The sequence below is a fragment of the Aplidium turbinatum genome, chromosome 3 (genome assembly GCF_918807975.1).
Source record: "Aplidium turbinatum chromosome 3, kaAplTurb1.1, whole genome shotgun sequence".
Taxonomy (NCBI): domain Eukaryota; kingdom Metazoa; phylum Chordata; class Ascidiacea; order Aplousobranchia; family Polyclinidae; genus Aplidium; species Aplidium turbinatum.
In genome coordinates, this window is record NC_137474.1 from 1,960,467 (window position 1) to 1,980,406 (window position 19,940).

At 39.3% G+C, this 19,940-nt stretch overlaps 1 protein-coding gene across 2 annotated transcripts; it reads left to right on the top strand.

Moving 5' to 3' along the window:
• The first annotated feature begins 261 nt into the window (after positions 1-261).
• LOC145766945 (uncharacterized) lies at positions 262-19,621 on the top strand. 2 transcript variants are annotated; one of them, XM_082578657.1, is made up of 14 exons: positions 262-399; positions 6,514-6,632; positions 9,950-10,180; positions 10,496-10,696; positions 12,473-12,741; positions 13,079-13,319; positions 13,553-14,036; positions 15,500-15,606; positions 16,103-16,185; positions 16,331-16,579; positions 17,005-17,158; positions 17,513-17,713; positions 17,935-18,043; positions 18,432-19,621. In XM_082578657.1, the coding sequence occupies exons 1-14, from the start codon at positions 277-279 to the stop codon at positions 18,576-18,578; spliced, it is 2,718 nt and encodes a 905-aa protein (XP_082434783.1). In that variant the 5' UTR covers positions 262-276; the 3' UTR covers positions 18,579-19,621. The 2 variants fall into 2 exon arrangements, with proteins under 2 accessions (XP_082434783.1, XP_082434784.1); XM_082578658.1 differs by lacking the exons at positions 262-399; positions 6,514-6,632 and adding an exon at positions 9,305-9,409.
• Positions 19,622-19,940: the final 319 nt, after the last annotated feature.

Below are 19,940 nucleotides of genomic sequence, written 5' to 3' on the forward strand. Positions count from 1 at the left end.
CCTGCTGCTTGAAATCTGCAATTTTAGATCTAAACGATGTTTTCTGACGTTGAACAAGTGTAAATGACGTCTTGCCATTGAACAATGTGATGTCACTGAGCGGCTTGTGTCGTCACGCAAGTTCAGTCGGCTGGACGCGTGAGGTCACGCATGTTTAAATAAACAGGGTTCATTGGCCTATGTGTGTTTTACTTTCAGTGGATGCTTTGAGGCGGTGTAATGGAGCCCGTGTGAAATGTGCCTTGCTTTTGGTGGCTTTGTTATTCTGCTGTCACAATGGACGCGGTGTTGAAAATTTTTCGATATTCTTTAGAAGTAGGCGTGAGAAAAATGTGGACTGATACCAGTAAGAAGGAAAATCTAATGTCGAAATCAGACGAAAACAAACCAATATCAAAGGTAAGCATAAAAGACAACAGGCGTGATTAGTTTTAAAGAAGTTCTTTGTTTATTGTCTTAAGCTCTTTGGATTATTCTTATGGATCAGTGTATAATTTTTTTATTATCTCATCTTTCAGTCGACTTTGATTTGGTGTTGGACTTCTAATTTTATTCTGTTTTTGGTCGCTGTACGTCTCAGTAAAATACTATGTTTGAATTGAGCGAGCAGTGGCAAAGAATACTACTTCATGGTCCAAAGTGTTAGTTTTGCTGTTTTCAATCAAAAATTGTCCAAATATTAGTTGAAATGAAGACTTAAAGGTGAACTGAGTTGATTGCAAGAAAATTATGATTTTTTTCTGCTGCACCAGCAACCAGAGGCTACAAGCTAGCACGCAGGAGGCTGTGCTCGGCTGCCAAGATAATTAGAAAGGCGGCTTGTAACTGGCCTATTTAGTGTTGCATTTGTTGCACTAAGTTGAATGCAGCAATTTGAAGGGTGTCAGACTAGTTAAATATTATTAGAAGCCACCCTCTGAATCAATATGTGCAGACGTGCTTGTCTTGTGACAAAAAGCTTCAGTCGAAGGTGGAGCTGAATAATTAGCTTTTGAAAGTTGTTGTTGTTGAAGCAAGAAGTATTTTTGAAAGAATTATAATACAATTTTTACTGCTTTGTTTTTCTTGAATGTTTGCAGATGCAAGTGTTCTGTGAACGTCTAGGTCTAGTATTGTTTACCTTTTCTGTTTTATAGGAGACGAGACCAAGCTGCTTTACAGTTATTCTTTCAATCTTTTACTTTGCATTAGGCCTACTTATTCAGTTGTTGTTTCAAAAAAGGCAAACTATAGATTTTAGCACTACAGTTAGTATTAAACAAGTCTTCAGAAAAGATAGCAATTATATGAACTATATCGTTAAACTGTAATATTACCTCAGTTACTTGGTGTTTTAGATTGACTGACATGTTTTTGAACAGTGCTATTTTATAGCCTCTTAACATCGAAAATATGTGTTTGATAAGTACTCAGACCCACTGGGATTGTTTTTGGAAATACTTGTCCTGGTCTAGTCGTGGTTTTGTTACCTTACAACTGCTTGTTTGTTTTTGCGTAGTTTATTATGCTTCTGGTTAGGCTGGTACTGTTTGATGACCTAGATTTTATTGATATTTGATTATTGATACCACAAGTATTACATTTATTATCCTTTGTAGCGCAATAAATCCATTGAAAAGCGATATTGGGAAAAACATTCAAACCAACGCACTATGTCCTGCTTTTATAAGAAGGTGCACAAAATAAGTAAAAATGTTATTTTGGAACTTTTTCTCTGTAATAAAAGTTGAGGTACAATGACAGCAAACAAACTTTTGTTATAGCTCTCATGATCATATTTTATAGCTTCCCCCATATAATTTTTATGTGCTTTTTATAGCTTACTACAAGTTTTATTCCATCTACTCAAGTGTAATGGTTTTTACATAAACAAACGCGATTTCTCCTTTCCCAGCGTCAACTTTACCAAAAAGATATTTATGATTTTAAAAAGTCGTGGTTATTATCGTCTGCAGACGTTGAATTGATGTAAAAATGACAGATTTTGGTGTGTGGGGTAATGTTCATAATGTTAATAGGTTTCGTGTTTTTATCCTTGGCAACTCTACAACTGATGATGTAGAAATGTAAATAGACCACTGGTGCATGTCCACTACGCTGAAGATTAATCACTTTACATTGATTTGAGTGTCTTTCGAAACTGTTTGTGCTTGAATGTGATTGGTGGACTTGATCACGTGCGCATAAACAGCACTCGTGAACTTGACGAGCCACTAGCTGTGTCCAATGGCAAGCCATGACATTTGGAGTCTAGCTTTTTTTTCACTCAAGACTTTTCGGTCATTTGTCCGAAATGACTTTGAAAAAATTCGGCCACTTTTTATTTATTTCGGTCATTTTTTTTCTGATGAAAAATATTTACTTTCAAGTAGCTGATACAAAACAAAATTTGCAATTCCTGACTAGCTACAACATTAAGTTTCGCTGAGAAACGTTGTGTTTCTCAGGGAAACTTTGAAACAGCGTTGTCGTGTCATTTTGACCGAATTGACTATATATTTTTCGGACATTTTGCTAAAAAATCGGTCAATGACCGATAAACGACCGAAAAAAAAACCGGTTTGGAGTGCAGGTCGCTAAGATACGAAACTTTCTTGCCTGGTTTAAGGTGGGCGTGTTATGGAGAGATTACATTATTACAAATCGTGTAAACCCAGGGGTCACCAACCTTTTTTGCATGCGGGCCACTTTGACACTAAGGAGAGCTGTGGCGGGCCGCACTAATAAAATTTTAGGTATGTTGACTTTTATGCTAGAAAAGAACGCATTTCGTACCCAGTATCCAGCGTTTCATGTTATTAATATTTATTTTAAAATACCGCATCAACAAATTTAGTCGAACAACGCTACTGCCAGGCCAAGCTCCTTTAATAAAACTTTTGGCTTCTTTAACAATGTCTGTTAAACGAGGCCACTTGTTTTGCCACGTATAGCGAGGCGAGCGGTTTCATCAGAATATTCATCGCCAAGCAAGAGTGTTGTCACTTCGCTTCACGAAAGATACGGTATCTTGCAATTAACAGTTTCAGTAAACAAGGAAATATTTGACACATCGCAATACAGGCAACAATAGTGACCTGCAAACAGATCAGCGAAAAATAGACTCCAATAACATTGAGAAGAAATCAGGCACCATGAAACAAACGCTTGTGGAAATCACCGAAAAAACGTTTCTATCGTAACTCATGAACAGCGTTCCCTCTAAAAAAGCAATGAGTTGGTTTTTTATCCTTATTGTGAGAGTCTGTAAAACCGTCTTTCTTTGATTATTATTAGACAACTATTTATTATGGCAACTTTAATAATGTCGTTTTACTTTGTACTCTTTCTGTGTGATTACTTTGGCATATTAGACGGGTTGCTTTACTTTTGTTAGAAACAAAAATGTAATCATTCGTCAAATTTTCATTAAAATTTCTGCCTTCAGTTAATTACGCTTCCTACTGTTAGACTGCTACATTTTACTGCCGGTTCGCGCAACAGTAACCTAACTATTCAAGTCAACTCAACAACACCCGCTCTACCTGTGCCCCAGATTTCCAAAAAAATCAAAACGATTATGACGCAACAACAAGTTTTCGTCCATGTTTTTCAACTTTGCCCGGAAGCATAATAATTCCACTTTGTACGCGTTTTAATCAACCACTGGGACAGTGTGGCTGGACATCGCATTGGAATAACTTCAAGCAACCCCCACCTAGAACTACAATCTGAATGGTCGATCGGTGGAATCGTATGCAAAGCGAAAATATGCTTTCCAGAAAGTGTTTTTGCCTTCATGCTCTTTAACTCCTCAAGAAAAGTATTTTTTGTTATACTTGTACGCTGATACCTTCCGAGGGCCGCCAGTTGGTGACCCCTGGTGTAAACCATTTCACACGCTGTTTGCTTCAAATGATTGAAGGACATGTTAAGTGTTCTGATTTGATTTAGCAAGTTTACACTGTCGGGAATAATGATTAATATTTTACATCGTCATTTCCACCCGCAAAATTGCTTTTCTTCATATCATTTCCTTGACACATTAACCCAGTAGGATGACTCATCATTTTCTGCATATAAGCACTTGCTTAAAAACCCTCATGACTCCAATCTGCTTGCTAAAAAATGTTAATATCATGCTGTGACGTTGTTTTGCTTTGAATTGTTTTGAATGAGCTGAATTGTTTTAATCAACTGTACTCCCTCCAGCAAATTAGACGTTTTTGACATTAATTTAACGTCGGTCTACAGTACACTCTGCAGACGTTAAAGCAAAAAAAAACGACAAAAAAGCAAAATTTGACATCCCCTATCAAACTATTTTTTCTTCAGGCCTTTAGAATTTTTTGCTTAATTGACACTCTGGGTCCCAACAAAAAGTTTTCTAGATTAGCTACTGCCTCAAATTAAACGTTTCATAAAAGAATGCGGATGGACTCAACATGCGAACGCTGATAAAATCACTTTCGTTATTACATTTACGTAAATGTCACATATCATATAGTACGGTAGTAGTAGTCCAGTTTTAATCCGGTGATGTCCCCGTTATCGAGGGTGGCCGGATTCACCTCCAAGGATTCACCTCCATGATATCATGCAAAAACAAATCATTCGTGATTTAAATGTAAATATTTTAATAAAAACTTAACTTGTCATCATGGCAACGCGAAGCAGCGAAAAACAGGACAGAAAAAAGTAAAGTACTCCTCACTTGGTTGGGCTTAAAATCTTAGATGATTTGTGACCGGGGATGTAAACCTGAGCCAACTGGAAATGGAGGGGGAAGGCTAAATAAGGTATTGTGGTTGAACAGTTGGCCGGTTCCAAACACGTTTTATCGTCCCGACCTGGGCCACCACCAAATCATGTTGGCAACCTTGCGCCGGGTGCTCGAATTCTTTTTAAGGAAACATTTTTGATTTTTCGTGATTTATTGTTGGTTGGCAAAGTGAGCAACAGAGCATGCATTGACCTAGTCTCGTGATCGTGTTTTTCTTGTACGTTTAATCTACACACACACACACGCACACAGACATACGCACACACAGACATTCGCACACACAGACATTCGCACACACAGACATTCGCACACACACACACACACACTGGTGGTGACTGGTTTAAATTCTTGTTTTGAGTTTTTCTAAGTTTGTTCCTGGCTCACAAGGCGGTGAGTTCTTATCCAACAAAGGTAGAACTGGTGTGATCCCATCACTTTCTGTAGCCGGTTGCAATCGGTCCACTTGTGAAACGTTGTTTAGGTTTGGCACCAAAAAAGCATCTTATGTGACTGTTGCAGCGTCATTTTTTTGCTTGTTAGCAAACCACTGGTCAGATCTGCTAGTTGTTATTAGTTTCTTTGTCATCCAGGCGGTCTGTCGCCAACTTTTTATGTCAAAAGCGTCAACCATATGGATAGTAGTACGAGGAAACTGTTTTGGACGTCCAGCTTTTTCAAGTTTAAAATTGTTGTTTGTCAATGACTAGCCACAGATGACCCATGGCAAAACTACCCAGACAGCAAACCAAACGATTTTTACATTGACTCAACGTCTGCATACGTTGAATCAATGTAAAAAATGGTTCGTTTTTTGTCTGTGTAGTTTATGGTTCAATAATCTGTTGTTCTTTGTCACCAATATTTGGCAACCTTCAATTAAATTTTATTTCTGATTAGTTAATTGCTCCGAGCTGTTTTGTGCTCGTACAGTGAGCTGTGCTTTGATCAGTGACCACTTACAACCTAACTTAGTTGTACTTGGTATCGGGGCATAACTCAATCAATTGCGACACGACGTCTTGGTAATGGGCGTAAGAGCTTGCCTTCAATCGACGAATTTCGCTGTCACAGGTCCTTTAGCATTTGTGAGGCTAATGCATTGTATGCGGTGCCTGATTATACAGATTTGTATCGACCAATTTCGTCGAATAGTTTGTATTGATTTTTAAATCTCGAGCTCAACAACAACTGTTCTTTTTGCGTGGCAGCAGTGACAATCGATTGATTGACATAGTAACTGTCAATCATCTTTGCTTTGCTTGGTGTCTGAAGCTTGTTAATTGAGTGCTGGCTGCTAGGCTAGCATTGCTGAAAATATTTTGCAAGTTATAGGCTATGTTCTTCCGTCATTCAATGCAGTGCCATGCGCACGTATTTCCTGTTAACATCTGGTGGGAATAACACTACAGAGTCTACCACGTGGTCTATGGAATCGGTGGCAGCGCTGTTGTGTTTGTCTTGGCGGTTATGTTATTGAATAACAACAACAATCTATCAGGTTTTGTTTAGTTTTGACGAGCACAAACGCTTTCGACAGCTGCAAGCTTGCATCAATCACTTAGCACCGCAGTTTTATTGCTACACCAGCTATTGTGTCTACGTGCTGCTGATAGTGTAGACATCTTGGTCGAAAAAACTTTAAAGTTTACTCAGCAGTCAGATCAATGTAACTTTTAACCACTGTTTAGTTTTGTCATCAATCAAATGTTTCTATTAACGAAAAAACTTAACACTAAAACTCTGTTTTTCAGCTGTTTGGTACCTCGCTTTGTGACATTTGTAAAAGAGAGTTTGACACTGTGCCATACATTGTGAAGAATATTTGCACGTTTATTCAAAAATATTTTTTGAACTGCAGAGCCACTTTTGGGTAAGTAATTAATTTGTTGGGTATTTTTCGACAGCGTTGATGCTTTTTTGGCTTTCAGTCAGCTTCAAAAACGTAATTTTTCAAACACGAATTTGATAATGCCCTGGCAAGCAAGCTTGCTTTATTGACCTGTTGTGAAAATAGCTGAAGCCTTTTTCTAATTTCTGCTGTTGAAGATATATTTCCCAGAAATCGTGCATTGAGTCCGCTTGCCAAGCTATGGTTGAAGTACGTTTTTCAAAATTCGAAAAACGAGATTCTTTCGCACATTGTTAAAATATCTTTGGCTTTGCATGATTAATGATCTGAAAATTTTGAAACTGAAAATTTTGTTGCAAACAACCTTGCCTGCAGCATGCCAACAGGGCTTGTACTTTTAGTACAGAGCCATCCTTGCTTATAATTTGATAAAAACTTCTTGATTAATTTTCGCTGTCACAGATTGCGAGGTCCAGCGATAGATTTGCACTATATTTAGCCGGATCATTCTTCCCTTTAATTAACCGTCTAATTGGGTCTACAAAGCAATTTTGCATAAGTTTTTTGGCGTATCTAGGCTTACTCCTGGTGGTTGAAGATTTACATTAAGTGAACGGGAAGGCAAGGAAGCCAATCTTCGTGTCCATCTTCAGTCATGTCTTACTGTCTTGCCAAAAACACAGCTGAATGCTCTTTAGTGGTATCGAACCGGCACCCTTTCGAGGGCCACACCAGGGCTCTCACCACTCGGCAACGCAGCCGACGAGCATTATAATGTGTTTCTCGGCAGTCGAGTGTAGCAGGAACTCAGTGATTGTTGGCAGTAACGCGGTTGTATTGTTTGACATTGTCGAGGTATTGACCTCGATTTTCAATTTCAAAAAGAAATAGGTGAAAAACATATTCTAAGTTTGTTTTATGATTCTCTGCATCGGCAAACTATTGACTGTTTGCACTCCCTATTTTATTGATTTTGGCTTACCAGTTCAAGTGTCTAACTATCAGTGGAGCATCGGTAAGTGGTTCAAAGTTATGCATTGACGTGCGTATTTGCCGTTCAGTCACTTTAGTGATCAAACAAATAATGACAATGGTCTATTATGACTTTTTAACCGTCCCCATCAACCCTCCCGCTCGGAGATCAAGTGGTTTTCTTGGTAATGAGATTGACAGATGGTTTTCATGATGGCCTTAAATTTGTGAAATGTTTATTGATACAACATCAAATTATGATTATACCACCTGTAATGTTTGCAGAAGTGCAAGCGAGTGCAAGTGCTGATAAACTCGCCGCTGCCTTGTTGAAAGAGCTTGTTTGTCTGCTCAGAGAGTAGGTGTGTGGTTGAAGTCCAATCCATGTTACAGAAACATTTTCTCATTTTACACATGTATGAGTTTTGTTCCCCATGGCCTCGCAGACATCAACATCCGTCATTTTTACATTAATCTAACGTCTCCAGACGTTGAATCAATGTAAAACTACTGATGTTGCTGTCTGGGCTCCACAGGAAGAACAACTACAATCCCACAACAAAAGTTCTTGATTGATTCATATTTGCAGACGTTGCACCAATATAGAAAAGAACCGATTGCGGCTGAGAAGCTCATTTCATAATTATCTCATTTCTCCATCAAAACTTTTTAATGTATCTGGTAGTCAGCACAAGTGTTGCGATGAATAACAAATTTTAGTCTGCGACACCTACTTCATTGACTTACGGTCAAAAATATTTTTTCTAGCTAATCAGCTTCGGTCACAATACCTCAGATTGGCGAGTAACAAGCTCTCTAGGAGTTGTGCGTTCAGGAATTACTGATCTGTCTTAGACAATGACAGCAAAATTCGTCATTTTAACATTAATTCAATTAAACGTCTGAGACGTTGAAATTTAACGTCTAAGACGTTGAATTAATGTTAAAATGACGGTTTTGGTATCTGGGGCTGGGCTATCAGTACACTGAAATATCATGTGACTATTTATGTTTGCTTTGGCACTCAGACGATAAACGCTTGTGAGCAGTTGAAAGGTTCAAAATCCAGCACATTGTTTCTCATCACTATACTGCACATGGGATCGGAGGAGTAGCCTAGAGTTATTGATTGGCTTACGTCGGCAATTAAATGATGTGCACGAAATGAAATCATCTTTAACCACAATATGCGAGTTATTATTAATTACTGCATTTGATGAACTTGTGCTTTTTACGGCGTTTAAACATAAATAGACATTGATACAACATATTACTGCCACAAGCGAGTTTAAACAAGGTGACACCTACGCAATATTTATATTGGTGAAAAACAATTAAAGGTATGACATCACAGTTCTGACACCTACCAAACCTCAGCCCTCCAGGGAGGTCCAATATGGAGTGGACTTTCTTCATATCTGACGTAGTCATAAAATCGCTGATTTCTTTCAATCAACGTGAAAAAGTTGCATTTAACTTGAGTTGAGGCTCTGTTTTGTCTGTCAGCATGCTTGCATCATATCTTGGTTAAAGGACCATTTATACTTGAGCAGAGCACAGAGAAAAGTAGCATCATTGCTGCTTAATTTATCAAAGTGTAAATTCCCCTTACACGCTGGGTTTTCTCTTGCGACAACAGACTTGTTGTTGACATGCTACGTGACAAAATGGCGGTGATATAAAGTCGCGTGTTGGCCTGAGCTCCACATACCAGTGAAAAAGTTCAAGCAGACAACACGCTTTTTAGCTGACGTCAGACGAAAAGCGGTTAGTTCTACAGTTATGGCAACACAGCTCTGTGATAGCTTGGATTACGACATGTTTCAGTAAGACGTTTTGTTTTTTGTTTACTTTCTGAGCTTGACTCCTGTAGTAGTAGCCTAGGCTCGAGGCAATGACGTGGTTTCAAATCGATTGAGAGATTTGTTGCAGTAGACCAAGCCAGTTGTTTTTTATTTTCACATCGTTTCAACGCCACCACAAACCCTGGACACTAACATTGCAACCAAACTAAAGGAATACTGTATACGATTAATTTACTTTTCATCGGAACACAAACCTAATCACAATTAGAATTTATTCACTTACTTCAAGGCTACTACATTGTTTTTTTGTTTTCTAAACGTCACAATTGGCATCGGTATTCAGTGATCACCATACTTGGATGGTGAAGCCTGCCCTCTGTCTCATCGTGCGTGTTTTTTTTACATTCTTCTTCTTGTTTGTTACATTAAAGGAATAATTAACAGCAGAAAAGTCTATGGAATCAAGCAGCAATATTTTGTAAATACTGAAACGATGTCAAGTGATTTTTTTGGAAACTTAAAATATAAGAATGATAAATTTAAATAGTTTCTTTTATGTAGGTCATCCCCTGTGAGTCCCAATTCTGCTCTTCAGGAGGGATTTGAGCGGTACTTTTCTACAACTGGAACTGTGGACGTGTGTTCGATTACCGGCTCAGACGGGTGTACAGCAGCCAACCTTTTGAAATATTTCCTCAGCCAATTATCAGAGCCTCTCATCCCAAACCAGATTCTTGAATTGTCGAAAGATAAAAAATGTATTTCCAACCAGGTGTTTGCGACAAATGTCAGGTGAAATGAACTATTTCAACTTATTTACGTTATTTCGTATGTGATATAACGTGTTATAAACGTTCAATCACTCTATCGTAATCTCTCACTGAGCATTGTGCATTAAAGACCGTAACAACTTTTTTATTTGACTTCTTGGTACAGCACTGAATGTGCTGAATTTTAGTATAATTTTTATTTTCTGCAACAATCGTTATCCGAAGTTCATGCTGTTTGGCTTTGGTAACTTATTTTTTATGACGTGTTTACTTTTTGTGTGTTCAGGAGTAGAGTAGGGCTGGATTTGAACTCTTGTTCATGTTTTCTCGCTTGCAGATCTTGCATGAAGACCTGGCCAGCCGCACACCGATGCACCTTGCAGTATCTCCTCTCCTTTCTGCAACTGGTGTCGCGCGATGCCGATAACCAGGTCACTGTGAGTGGACTGGCTGTTGCTTTTGGATCAGTTGTGTTTAAAATATCTGAAGACGCAAAGCCCTTGGAAATACAAAGCTTGGCGAACGAGGTGTTTGAAAGGTAGGCCAGTCATGTGTGAACAAAATATATTCGTGAATGCAACAGATCAAAATGTACAATTCTGATTCACTGTGTCTCTTATATAACGCAACGAGCAATGCATATCTTTATCTGTGATGGATATGATTGATTTATGTGCCTGATCGGATACAGACGTTGGCGATCATGGTCTTCCAAACTTCTCTGTCCTTTGACATTCGTGTAAAATCGTTAGTTTTGATTGTCGTATTTGTGGCCCATTTTTTTTGCAAAGAAAACTATGGTCAGCCAGATCAAAAGCGATGGATAAAAAGTCACATTATTATCATACGCGTCTCTTATTTTTATTAGTAAATTGATTAATAACTTCCCACGCCAGTATCGAAGCCAAATAAGGAGATTGCTAATCACATTTCTTAAACGTTGTCACAAGAAGGGCCAAGGGAGGCCCGAAAAAATAATAACAAAAAAGTTCCGTTATTTCGAAAAAATCATCACTAAATAGGAATAACTTTGCCGTTATTCGGCGCATGCGCAACACTAGTAAGAATGTCTTCATGATTTCGAAACAGGTTGAAGCGAAATGTTCGAAAGCGGGAAGTAAAATCTGTAAAATAAAGCACAACCTGCAACTTGTTTTTTTACTTTGAAATTTTGACGTCAGCGTTCGCGGTATTGGGAACCTCTATCCCATCATCCCATATACAACTTCTGTAGACGTTGAATCAATGTAAAAAAGAAGTGAGTTGTTGGTTAGGATGTTTTTGACGACTTGTTTTGACACACCAGATGTGATGTGGCACTTGACAAACAAGTCTCATTCGCCGATTATCCACTTATTGATAGAGCTCCACTTTTTTGTTTTAACGTCTATTCAACGTTAGATTATATTAAATAACTAGTCAGCTATTGCTTCGCCGACCGCCCTAGATTTGTTGACGGGAAAACTGACCTTTTCTGCCCTAGCGCTTTTTGTTTCGCCGCTATGACGTCATAATTACAAAGGAGTCCACAGCGTTGCGACGAGGACAAAAGCAAAAAAACAAGACACATCTTCACATCTTATTGTGGTTGTCCAATAAGATTGTGGAATGACAATAGAACATAGATGGCTTATCAATGGCCAGGCAAAATTCTTTTGTCTTTGCGGTGTCTTAATTGAGTTATTTATTGACCGCTTGTTGCGTCATACTTTCGCTTTATTGTGCTGCAAGAGGATATGTTAAAACTCAGAAAATTTCTTGAAAAAAAAACGTTATATGTTTTTAGCAGCTTTGTTTGTAAGAATAAATTAGTGAAATGAAGACGCTGTCAGTTCATTGGATCATGTCTAAGTCATTAGCTGGGTGACAATCTGTCTTTTTGCAATGTGAAACTGCTGGGTTTTGTAGCCTACTTAGATAGACGAAATGTGTCATGTACCCGGTTTATTCCAGACTTAAAAATGTGTTTCCCAGATACAGAATGGGATTGCTCACCAGGATAATATTTATTGATTAATATCTTGCGTTCTTCCCGTAACTGTAGACTAGACTATCACAAGATGTTGAAATGATAACTAGTTTTTTATTACCGACGTTTCGTCAGCCAGCACGACTGACTTTATCAAGGGGGTTGAAACAGGCAAAACTACCTGTTTAGCAGCAAATGGCACAACACAGAAGCATATAAATGAAATGAAGAATTTTGTAAGATGCAAAGTTTAAAACGCACAAAATTGCCGCCCAATTGTTTCCCGGAGTTATATTCCAATAAATTACTGACCATTGTTTAGTTTAAACAATTTGTCAATCGCAGATTACTTCTGGCCACTGACGTCATCTGTGGAAACCACCCTGACGGCCAAGATCACTTCGCCTCTATGTCGTTCAAACCTGTCCGGCTTGCCCCCCCTGTGCCCAAGCAGGCGCGCCCCTTGCCCCCTCCTCCTGTTCCAACACACGTCAGTGATGACCTGACAGTGACGTCATCACCTGCCGTGCCCCTGCGCTCGGAATCACTGAAGCGAAACTTTTCAGCAGGCGATTTTTGCCACCAGGAATTGAATTATTTGAGCAAATCCTCCGGTGAGGTTAATGAAAAGACTGAATTTTATAACAAACTTTCTTTGGCAAGTCTGTTGCTGATTTCAATAATTATGTCAAAATAAAAAAGGAACTGTTTGCTAGCAACTTTAGCATTATCTTACGTAAAAGTCTCTTCACCTGACGTTTCATCACACCATGTAGTCATCGACAAAATGGACTCACTTTTGTCTGAGTGCTTTATTTTCCATGGAGTAACAATATACAAGCACAAATTGTAGAACTGATCCAACCAACAAATCAGTTCTTTTTTTTATTGGTTTAAGATCTATAGACATTAAAAATTATATAAAAATAACCAATTCGATTGTTTTGGTAGATGGCGCATTGTCTCGAAGCTCGATCGTTCTGGAACGTTCATCACCGCTGACAAAGCTAAGCGTCGACGACACGATTCGTGACGTCATCCAGAAGCATCTCTTTACCGTCGAGTCGCCTCATGCAGACTTCTGCTTTGATGACGTCTTGTCACGTGGCAGCAGTAGCGATGATGACGACACAGAAAGCGTCACTGTGACGCCAACAAAACTTACCGGATCGTTTTCGTTGCGGAAGCAGAGGTATGTTGGGATTTTTTTCCACCTGCTATGACGTTTTGTTCGAAGGCCGTTTATTACTCGAAACAAAGCAGTTTCAAAATCAACCGCAGAGGATACGTGTTTTTTTTTTTAAACTTTTTGAAAACGTTACATGGCTCCACGATGAGTCTTAGCGATAAGATATTGTGTGGTGGTACATTTTGCTTTTACCAAACTATGAGCATTACAAGTCATCCTGTGCTATTGCATTTTAGATCCTTAAATGAAATTCCGTCCTTGGATGACGAGACAATGAAAGTGTCTCCTCTTTCAGTTTCAAGGAAGAGCCTCCACGTCATTACGACTCTGGCTCTCTCTTCCGCAGCATCCGGGTCCACGGATGCGACCACTTCAGGAAAAGAAGCGAGTGCTTCTGCTGTTACCATGATTACCACGGCAACTACCACGGTAACGACACCAGACTCCGGATGCTTAACCATGGAGGAGGAGCTGCCGCAACGGATGCAGCATTGTGGCGACAACAATCAGCCGATATTCATCCCAAAGCTCAACCTTTACGACACGGAAGACGACGACGTCATCTGTGACGTCAGAGAACTCGTACCTCGTCTCGATCTGTCAGAGGTGACCCAGTTTGATGACGTAGCGCACCCGAAACCCATGCCCAAGAAAGAAAGGGTGACCCCTACCAAGTCTAAGAAACGCAGGAAGAAAGGCCACAAGTCGAGTCCCGCCCAGGTGAGTAACCAAAAATTTAAAGTTAGCTTAAAACTATTTCCATCTCAGTTCACGTTGCACCAGCTGGCGAACTTATTTCTTTTCGAGAAAAAGTTTTCTCTGCCTATAAAACGTTGATCGGTAATTTTATCAAATATTTCTAGAAACTTCCTTGGTTTCGTATTATCTGAATAATTGTTTCTTTTTATCTTGCACATTGTATAACCTATTGTTGTTCTTTTTTACAATAAAAGAGGAACTGATATTCTTCTTGAGATAGTTCAAAAACAGCGTTGAAGTGATGTTGTGGTGATGTAATTATTTTAATCTATCTGTGCTACATGGGTTCTAAATAAACTCCATAAATTAGTGTTTGCCGTGTTGCAACAGCGTTTCCAATATTGTTGTGGGAATGGAATATCGCATGAGCAATAAATCTGCTCAGCAAAACAAGTTGTCAAACGTCCGCTTGTTAGTCAACGTCGTAAAAACAATTAAGGTATAACCTAGTCTCTTCCTAGCCAGTAAAATCGTCCTTTTTGCATTGATTCAACATCTGCAGACTTTAAATCAATGTAAATAGTGCCTGGTTTTCTGACTGAAGAGCATTGGTGTCACGTAGGATTTAGATGTTTATCTCGTTTGTCACATGAGCGCCTTTTTTTCTTTCCCCAACAAAACCTGTTCATATTGGTGTGGCAATGTCAGTTCGCCAGGTATCGCGCGAGGGAAGTGGTGGTGTGTCTGTGACGATAGACTTTGACGTTCAAGCCTTGTCACGTAGTCGTAGGTAGGTTGAAGTGCGCGGGGAGTTATTGTACATTCGTGGCTGGCATTGTCGCAAGGCATGAGAGGGTTAACTGTGGTTGAAACAATAAGGTCGCATTGTCTAATTGTTTAAGAATGTCCCATTGCTTGTATTATAATAATTTATTAATCACATTGAGACAATAAACGTAAACACTCCTAATCAGCAAATCAGTCATTTTTTACACCGATTAAACATTAGAAGACGCTGATCAGTGTAAAAGAGAACATATTTGCTGGCTTAGATTGAATGCTTCGGGAACATGTTACCGCCGTTTGCTTAACTGTAGGAGTGATAGGAAAAGATTCAAAAATTATCATTTATTGTTAACCATGCTTGAGTCGGTAGATCCCCAGACAATAAGTCAACCATTTTTTAACATGAATGAATCAATGTAAAAAACATTTGATTTGTCTGGGTTGTGAGTGATTGCTTGTGAGGAGAGGATGAATATTTGATTGATATTTTGTTTGTACAGGCTTGTTAGGATTCATTAGAATTTGTATATTTCGCTACTACTTCTATTTTTGATCATGTTCCTCGAAAGTGAAAAGGTAAAATAGAAAAAATAGATACGATTTTATAACTTTTGGAAACCTTAACGCGACTTGTTTGTGTGAAGTCAGTTGTTGCGTCATAGTGCAACGCGGTCTAACGGGATATCTCTATTGTTTAGAACAAACCTCACTCCGACCCTATTAACATTCCATCTCGAAATATTCCTGTCTATCATGAGGTGGACAACTTAGAAAGTGAACATTCGCCTAGAAATGGATATTCAAAGTAAGAACTATTGCATTAATTTACATTTAACCGACGCATAAAAGTATAGCATTGTGTAATTATCCGAATATTTGTATCTCCGACCTGCACTTAAACTGTGAAATAATTATTTGTATGTGGTCGTTACAATTTTGCCTGACGATTAAAGCGATTTATTTGTCAGTTAATTCGCCTGTCCAACATCTTATCTTTGCTCTTGAAAAACTTAATGATTTCAAACATCTTTTAAACTGGGACACACTTTGCACAAGCCGTGCGCCATATTCACTGACGTTCTTAGCCAGCAATAAGTGCGTTTTCACATTGATCTAACGTGTGCAGTTGCTGCTGAGGTGTAATGTGTTTTTAGGAATTGATCGAACTATTGATTTTCTTCAACGGTTCTTCAGAGTTTCTCCCACCAGTTATGTAGCCAGGAAGCTACTGAGTAGAATCGCAGCTGACGATAAAAGAAAGTTTTGAACATTAGTGGTTAAAACTCCGCATTTTCTACTAGGTGGCGCGATGCCTGGTCTACAGATGAGGAGACCCCTCCCGTGCTCTCCGCGATGGACAACATCACCATGCATGACGTCAGATGTAAGTAGTAGGCTGGCATCGTGCTCCCATTGTTTGAGCATAACTGAAGCATGCAAGTCTGTGTTTGCTGTAACCGGTAATTCAATCTCATGTTTGGAAGGCGGATGGTTGCACTTTCAATTAAACAAACAAACCTTTTTTGCAGTCCGGCCTCCCTTTGATGAAGATAACATTGAAGTAGCTCCCTCTTCCCCCGAGAACCATATCCCTAGACACCACCCCCATCATCATCATCACCACAGACACCATCATCATCACCATCACCATGACAACCAGCTCAGTCGGCCGAAGATCAGCAACAATTCTTTAAATGAAACAAACGACAACTTTGAAGAGATCTACACGAGCCTGCAAGACGTCATGGACGCATTGACTTTGAACAGAAGAGAAAACGGTAAGCAACTTTAAAGTTTTTGTTAGATTCACGATGAATTACGTTAAGCTGATGGTTGTGGAATGATTGTTGCTGGTGTAGCGTTGGATTGGTTTCTTGGTAACAATGACAAGACTTTGCTTACTGAGAAATTAACTTATCCATACTTGACGGAAGTAGCCTACTTGTATAGTTACCAGTTGTTGCGATGTTCCTCACTGCTTCTGGCGACCTGAGTTTAATTCCATGCCAAGTTATAGTTTTTATTGCAACTGTTATTTGTCTTTGGATGAGCATGCAAATATACCGGTAACGTAATAATGGCGACAAACTCGAAATATTTGCTACTATGTTGATACAGAATAAACAGAGATCTGACGTAATAATAAGGACGGGGAAAACGTCTTTCTGAGCGTTGGTAACAATTTTTTGTTTGATATTTTTAGGCCGACCTGAGGATATCACATTGATGACAAGAGAGCAAATCAGATACGAAAAAATGGCGATGCAACGAGAACTACTCAAGCATGAAAGCCGTCACGGTCGACCAAGCAGCAAACAAGAGAAGGAAATCATGGGAGCCCTGTACGAGCGATACAGGTGGGTTAATAGTTCCGTACACGGTCACTGTTGGTACAATAGCTTCATAAAACATTGGATACTTATATCCTGCATCATTGTCATGTATTTTATATCCGACCATCAAAGAAAAAAGCGACATCACTTACCATAAAATAAGCAAAGCACACAAAAACTATATCATCACTTGCCATAACATAGCAGTGGTCTGGAAAAAGGTAGAAGCGACAAAACGCGAACGTTAAAGCATTCTCGAGAGAAATGATTTACTAAACGTAAGGATTTTGACTAGTCGCAACATCTACTAATGCCATGTATCGTGTAGTGCCGAAAGAAGGCCAATGCTGTTTATTTCAAAACCTATTTGTCTTTTAGGGTCGTGAAACGTCTTCTCGCCGACACTCTAGCGCCACCATTCAACGTATATATCAATCGTCGCTTCGATGACGTAGAACAAGATTACGACTTGAATCTCGCTCAGCATGACGACGAGTTTGCCGTCACCCAACTCGTTACTCTAGCGCCGTTTGACGGAAAGAGAAAAAACTGTTCCACGCATATCCGCTTAAACTCAAAGTAAGTTTTTGTTCTAAGTTAGAAGGTCAGGTCTAATGTGGAAAGGTCTAAAGATGACACTGATTCAATGTCTGTGGTTGTTGAATTAATGTAACAATGAACTGAATTGCTGGCTAGGATGTACCTTGATGCACAACGCAATGCAGTTCATCTCAGTCTTGTTCCCAAGTTATAGGCTAATCACTAGTTTGCCTGGATTTTCAACCTTTAATATCCCACAGTGACCACATATCCGCGGACATGGGAATTTTTGAGTTAAGGAAACAAGAACGAGAAACCAAGAGCCGAAGAAAACGTCTTCGCAGAAAATTAAGAGATTTTGAAAGAGAGGTAAGCTATGCATTGACTGATGCTGTTTTATAATAATAATGGTGTTGCAAACACAGCAGTGCTTTTTCACCTTTCATGGTAAATAACTTACGAATAAATGACAAAACAAGTTAGCTTGCACCTCTGGGCAAATATTCTGGGCACCTCTCATCAAATATTTTACGCTTGGTTCGATCCTTCTGATATTTTCTTTTTATTTGTGGAAGACAATTCTGCGTTAAAGAGTTTTGTTCACTTCTCCAAGCAGCAAGTCAGTCTTTTTATATTCCCTCAACAGGTTTGTTGATTGAAGGAAAACATCGATTTGTTGGTTGGGATGTGAGATGGAGTAGTTTTTGATGGTAATTTGCGTTCATGCCTCACCCAAATAACTCTTCATTTCTTCCAGGTGGAGCAGGAGTATGGGAGATCGATCAATCCCTCCGACCGCGTTGCCATGGCGACCGAGTATTCCGAATATCGCGATTTGAAAGCGAAACTTCGACTTCTGGACGCTCTCATCGAGAAGCACAACTCTCGTCAGCGCTCCCTGTGAGGACTCCAGCGATGTGGCGTTGCTCGCTGATGGAGATCCCTTTGCCTCTACAAGAGGATGCCGATTGGTCGAATTCCGACGTCGGCGAAATGATCCTGACAGATCAGAAACAGCGGGCATTGTGTTAACGAACAAAGAGCTTCGAGCTTCTGTCCGCTCAAAATGACAAAGAGCTCGGATCCTCATCTTGGAAGATAAGAAACTTCCGCGCACAGCACTGTGGCCAGCATCGTTTGTGTGATGTAACAATTAAACAATGCTGGGTGTTGTTTGATCCTTTGTGTTTGTCACGTGACAAGTAGATTTGTAAAGTCGAACGTTGCGTTGATATTACGTTTTCTGACATTGAACTTGTTCAAACTATTCAAGCTACACCAGCTTGAGAGTTGTTACATGATCGAGCTATTTGTTGAGCAAGCTCGTTGCCTCTGCTGCTGCTTTGTCTACGACTCCGGTTTACAACAAAACATTTTATAATCAATTTTAGATTTTTAAAACGACATCCAAATTAAACTCTAAATTTTTGAATTTGTTTAAAAAATTTAACTTTCCAAATTAAACTTTTTGTTCGAGTTTAACGCGCCACTAGTGGGCATTAAACATACCATTAATGGACTGAAACATGAAATCAATATTGTTGATGCGACCGAGTTCCATATAAATAATAATGTTTACACCCCAAAATGGAGAAACCAAACATTCATTTAATGTTGAAGAAGAAAAAAAGTTTAGTTGTCGAACCGTTTACCGAAACAAGTTTTTTTTTTCATTTTTGGCTATGTACGATTCATTGTAACAGAACAAGCGCTCCAAGTGTTGCTTCAAAAGGAAAGAGTTTTATTTCTTGACATTTCGCCGTTTTTGTTCTGTGGTGCTATCTTGCTTGTGCTAGATAAATTTGCTCTATTCTGTGTTAAGAACCACATTAGCCACTTGCTGCTTGTCGCAGGCCGACAAGACGCTGGCTCACAGTTTACTTTAGCGACTTCAACCTCAATTTGTTTCACGACAATTGTCGTTCAATAAAGTGCTTCATTCGTTGACTCACGATTGTTAGGATCTAGGTTGAGTGCAGATGCTAAGCAGTGACACAGCTAGAACATTTTTTTAAGGGGGCAAAAACGACTGTTGGGGGGGGAGACATAGGCACACTCAAAATCAATACATCCAACTCACGTTTTGTACTGGTGCTTTTGCAAGTGTAGGCAACAGGAAAAACTCAAGCAAGCAATGGTCATAGTGGTTTCTTCATCAAAAGCGAACATAATAATGTTGGCAGGTTCCAGGAGCGACAAAACGCAAACATTTAAGCGTGGTCAGAATGAACCACTGATGCAGGGTCGCCAAGGTTGACAATGGAAT